At 37.3% G+C, this 5,138-nt stretch overlaps 1 protein-coding gene across 2 annotated transcripts; it reads left to right on the top strand.

Moving 5' to 3' along the window:
- Nucleotides 1–657: 657 nt before the first annotated feature.
- pbdc1 (polysaccharide biosynthesis domain containing 1) lies at nt 658–4,225 on the top strand. Of its 2 annotated transcripts, XM_042481974.1 has the most exons (7): nt 658–697; nt 1,455–1,520; nt 2,544–2,603; nt 2,817–2,957; nt 3,645–3,756; nt 3,837–3,974; nt 4,078–4,225. In XM_042481974.1, exons 1-6 carry the CDS (start codon nt 683–685, stop codon nt 3,926–3,928), a joined length of 486 nt encoding a protein of 161 aa, XP_042337908.1. In that variant the 5' UTR covers nt 658–682; the 3' UTR covers nt 3,929–3,974; nt 4,078–4,225. The 2 variants fall into 2 exon arrangements, with proteins under 2 accessions (XP_042337908.1, XP_042337907.1); XM_042481973.1 differs by having other exon boundaries at nt 3,837–4,225.
- Nucleotides 4,226–5,138: the final 913 nt, after the last annotated feature.

The raw sequence follows: 5,138 nt of genomic DNA, 5'->3' as shown, positions 1-5,138 counted from the left end.
GGTCTTCTGTCACGGATCCTGGTCTTCTGGCACGGACCCTGGTCTTCAGTCCAGTCAGTCTCCTGGAGTCAGTTCTTCACCAGGAGCGACGTATGTTTCGGGTCGTTGTCATGTTGGAAGACAAAGCGACGACTCAGACCCGGTTCTGCTGCTGACTGCTTGAGGTTTTCTTTCAGATCAGATTGTCCCAGCCCCAGACCCAGACGCACTGAAGCGTCCCCACAGCGTAATACTCATAAAACCACCGTGTTTAACTGTGGGGACGGTGTTCTTCGGGTTATTCGCCTCCACCTTCTTTCTCCAAACATAAGCAACGTCTCTGTGGCCAGAGAGCTCCAGTTTGGTCTCATCTGACCAAAGGACACGTCTCCAGTGTGCAGATTGTCCTCAGCAAACTTCAGTCTGGCTTGACGGTGTCTCTTCTGTAGAAGTCCATTTCTGGGCTCTAGAGACGGTCTTGTTTGACACTACTGGTCCTGACTTGGCTCAGTCATTAACTCGAGTTTTGGTCGTTGTTCTTGGGTCTTTGGACACGTCTCTCTCTAGTTTTCTTTCCAGAGTCTTTGAGATCTTTGTCTTCCTGCCTCTGCCGGACTCGCTCTGTGCTGCGCGGCTCTCTGAATTTCTTGATGGTGCTTCTCTCTCCACTTCTTGACACTTGGAAACGCTGCGGTAACTTTTTATGTCCTTCTGCTCTGTAAGCATCAACAATTCTTTTTCTCAAGTCCAAAGTGATTTCTGCTGTTTTTGGCGTGATGCTTTCTCAGTCGACAGCTCAAACCTTCACGAAAGTTTTTAAACTGTGTGTAAAGTGTGGGACAGCCCTCAGTTTAACCTGCCTGATTATCAGCTGTGAGCTTTACAAAGTTAAAGCACGTGATTGCACATCAGTGGTTTGTGCTTCGGCTCAATACAAAGGTCTGTTCTTAGGCTGATAATATTGACTCTTCTAGTTTGTCTTTTTTCTAACATTATTCTGTTATTGTGTGCAAATAAAATTAATTTATGCTTTCTAAAGAAAGCTAATATGTTTAGAAGTGCTATGTTAAAATCCCCTGCTCTGTTAAAAATGCACTTGGGAACATTTTGAAAATAACTTAAAATTTCATAGGCGGGCTAATAATTTTGTCCTCATCTGTATGTTTTTTTGTGTGCGTAGGAAGTGTTAATCACCCGTGATGGGTTCGATCACCGTCAGCAATTTGAAAATCCAGCAATCATCTCAGTTTTCCTGATAAATAGCGTCACTTTGCTGATCTTTAAAGGAAATCGATGGTTTTCCTAAAAAAAAAAGGTCCTAAAATAAACACAACATCCAGCCATTTAAAGCTTTGTGTCCCCTCCCTCAAGCCAAAATCAAAACACGAGGTGCTTCAGATATTATTTGACGTGCCTCGCTCCCGTCTCATAAATAACTGACGGTCCCTAACAGCGTGGGTGTGTTTTTGTTTCAGGGGGTGGAGGGAGCGTCTGCGGCGGCTCACGCTCTGTCTCTGCCTGCGGACGCTTATGGAAACGATGTGAGTGTTTTTATTTTTACATCTTCAGCCTTTTTATAAATAAACCTCAGTCCTTCACTGCAGGAAAGTACTACAAGTAGTACTCTGTTACTGTGAAAGTACTTTATTACTGTGAAAGTACTCTGTTACAGTAAAAGTCCTGCACTGAAAATGTTCCTGTCAGTAAAAGCAGTAAACGCAGTTTAAGTATTAAAAGTGACTATTACACTGTTGTATAGCGAATATTTTATTTTTATCTATTTTAATTTGTCTTTAAATCTACCTTTTATTTTATTCTTTTGTTCTGTCTCGATCATGTTAATTCTGTTATTATTATTATTATTATTACTACTTTCAGTTTTTGTGTTTTGCTGCTTATAATCTTTAAATTTTATTTCCTCTAATTGGTGTGGGTTGTTACTGTCATTTTTGATTTTTATTTGTTTCTATTTCTCTTTATCATCTACATACTCTGTGATGTTTTTAAATGTAATTATTATTTAATTATTTTTTGTTATTAATATTATTTAAATTTTTATTATTATTGTTATGGAGATGATTCTGACTCGCATTAATGTCAAACAGGGTTTTACTGTTGGAGTTGGTTGAGTTTGAGCTCATTTTGAACTGTTAACTAATGATTTAAACTATTAACTAATAATTAAATTTCATTTCATCATGCTTTAACGTGTAATCTGTCGTCACCTGAAAACTTTATTTTGCTCACGATTTTTATTTATTTTTTAACTGAATATTTGAAGGCAAACTGTCACATTTATGTTGTGGTATGTAACAATGACACTTATTTTGTTACAATTGTATGTTCTTGAAATTAATTATTTTTATTTTTTAATATTTTCCATAACAACAAAATATGATAATTGCAAAAAAGCTGTGAAATATCATGATGTTATTTTAGGGCCGTATAAACCTTTAGTCCACACACGCTGTTTCCACTTATCGTTACGTTTAATAATTAAAAAACATGTTAGAGCAAACAGTAAGCCCGTGACCTTTGACCTTTGTGTTTCGTTCTTCTTTCAGCCGCAGCTTGAGGTCATGTGGGCGATGAAGGCGTACAACCACGCAGAAGTTTACTTCAATGTAAGTCTTTCTATTTATTAATTAGATAATTATTTTTTCTTGCCGTTCCTTTTTTTTAAAAAAATTTCTCTTGCAGTTTTTTTACATTCTGTTTCACACACAAAAAAAAACTTCTTACTTCCGAAATCAGCAACAGTGCATTTAAATTTTGTTTTAATTAAGTAAAAGTACAGCAGCGTAGTATCTTCATCTAATAATTTCTGATATTTTCAGCTTATTTCATCCGTTGACCCAAAATTCCTGAAACTGACGAAACTGGACGACAAAATCTACTCGTCCTTCAGAGAAACGTTCAAAGACCTCGACATCAAGCTGCTGAAAACCCAGGACCTGAAATCAGACCAGGCCAAAGAGGTCAGTGTGACGGCACCGAAACACAGCACATAAACAAACCGTTTTGTCTCAACATGAAGAAGACACACAAACTTAATCGAGTCTGAAATTAAAATGAAGAATTCTGTGATTAAAAAATAAGTTAACAGTTAAATTAAAGGGAAAAAATGTTTGGATATTTGACAGTTTTTCTATTTATTTATTTATTTATCAATCTATTTATTTTTTTATGTAATTATCAGTCTGTGTAGTTTTTGATATCTTTATTAATTAATAAATGTACCTTTTTATATATTTATTTATTTATAAGGATCCCCATTAGCTGATACCAATGAAGCAACTAATCTTCCAGGGGTCCAAAGCTCAGCGCATCATATTCATATCAATATATCGTGTGTACATGTGTGTGTGTTTGTGTTTGTGTGTGTGTGTGTGTGTGTGTGTGTGTGTGATGACATCACGTTTATCAGCTGCTTCAGCGATGCGAATGAGGACGATGTCGAAATAAAGATTTACTGTTGGTGTTTGAAAAGGGGATCAGCTGTTCCAGTACTTGGAAATCTTCAATGACGACAACAAAATTTTCAGGGTCAGATTTATTTTTAGGCGTCAAATTTGGACGAAATAAACAGACGCAAAGTGCAAAGACCTCAGCGTGTGCGTGGGCGCCCCGGGGCTCTCTGTAAGTTGTGAAATGTTTATGTGTAGGTGTGGCGTCCATTCTGTAACCAGTTCGAAGGACTCATCGAAGATTTCAACTACGGCACTCTGCTGCGTCTGGACTGTGAGAAAGATTACACCGAGGAGAACACCATATTCGGTAAGTTTTGTATCTCACAGCCAAAAAAACATCCAAAAAGAGAAACTAAAAGCAAATAATCTTCCCCCGTTTGTTTTCAGCCACCAGAGCTCAGTTCTTTGCCATCGAAATCGCCCGCAACAGAGAAGGCTACAACAACGCCGTGTTCGTGCCCAAAAATTCGAAGAGCTAGTATCAAAGCGAAGCTGTCTGTCACACCGGGACCGTGGTGATGAACTGTAAGACTTTTCTTCTCATCCTGCAATTTTTCTGAAAATCAGTGTTTTGTCGTTGAATCTTGAGGTCTGATCAAAACGTTCCACTGTGTTTTCTGTCAAACAGCCTCAGCGCTATTTGGACACTTCGGTCTCTCTTCTGCATTTTGTATTTACTGTAAAATTTTATTGTGCCAATCATAAGTTTTATTTTGAATTTGCTTTTCTTTGCCTATAAACTACGAAACTATTAATAAAACATCTGATGCATTTTACTGAAGATGTTATGTTTTTTTATTTGGTCACACCTCAGTAAAACTTCTGGGTTTAGTTGTTGCGACCACCTTTGAAAAAGAAATAAATGTTAGATTTTAAGAATATGGTCATATCACGTGAACAAAGTCGTAATTTTGATAATAAAGTTGTAATTCTAAGAAAAAAGTCATAATTTTACAAGAAAAAAGTCGGAATTTTACGAGAAAAAAGTCGGAATTTTACGAGAAAAAAGTCACAATTTTACACGAAAAAAGTTGGAATTTTATGGAAATAAAGTTGCAATTTTATGAGAAAAAAAGTCATAGTTTTACGACAAAGATATTATATGCTGGAAATAAACATTTTGTGAGCAAACTATGAAACAGGCGAGAGAACAGGCAGCCTCCTTGGCGACCGGTGTCCCGGGGTCCCTCTGCCTCACCCCCAAATTCCATCTGTGTGGCCTTTATTGGATAGGACAGAGAGTGCGTGTGAACGTAGGAAAGAGATGGCAGTTTTAAATGGTAGTAGCGAAACAGCTTGTTTACTGATTTTGTTTTTCTCATTTCAAAACAAAGATCCGTTCATCGGCTGGTTGTCGACACCGGGGACACTGGTTGTCATGGAGGCTGTTTGTGCTCTCACTTGTTTTATATTTTGTGGGCAAAATGCTTATTTCCTTAATAAAATACCTCCTTTCTTGTAAAAGTACAACTTTATTCTTGTAACATTCCGACTTTTTCTCATAATGTTCCATCACAGTATAGTATGCCGTCAAAAATGACACAAAACCATCATAATGTAGTTTGTCATTAAAAATGATACAAAAAGACATAATGGCACAGTAAATAGCCCAAAACGTCATAGGATAGTACGTTGTCAAAAATGACCCAAAATAGCCCAAGAAAACCTGAAACAAGCCCTGCTTCCATT

The sequence above is a fragment of the Plectropomus leopardus genome, unplaced genomic scaffold, assembly GCF_008729295.1.
Source record: "Plectropomus leopardus isolate mb unplaced genomic scaffold, YSFRI_Pleo_2.0 unplaced_scaffold342, whole genome shotgun sequence".
Classification (NCBI taxonomy): domain Eukaryota; kingdom Metazoa; phylum Chordata; class Actinopteri; order Perciformes; family Serranidae; genus Plectropomus; species Plectropomus leopardus.
This window is presented reverse-complemented; position numbering and strand designations above follow the sequence as displayed.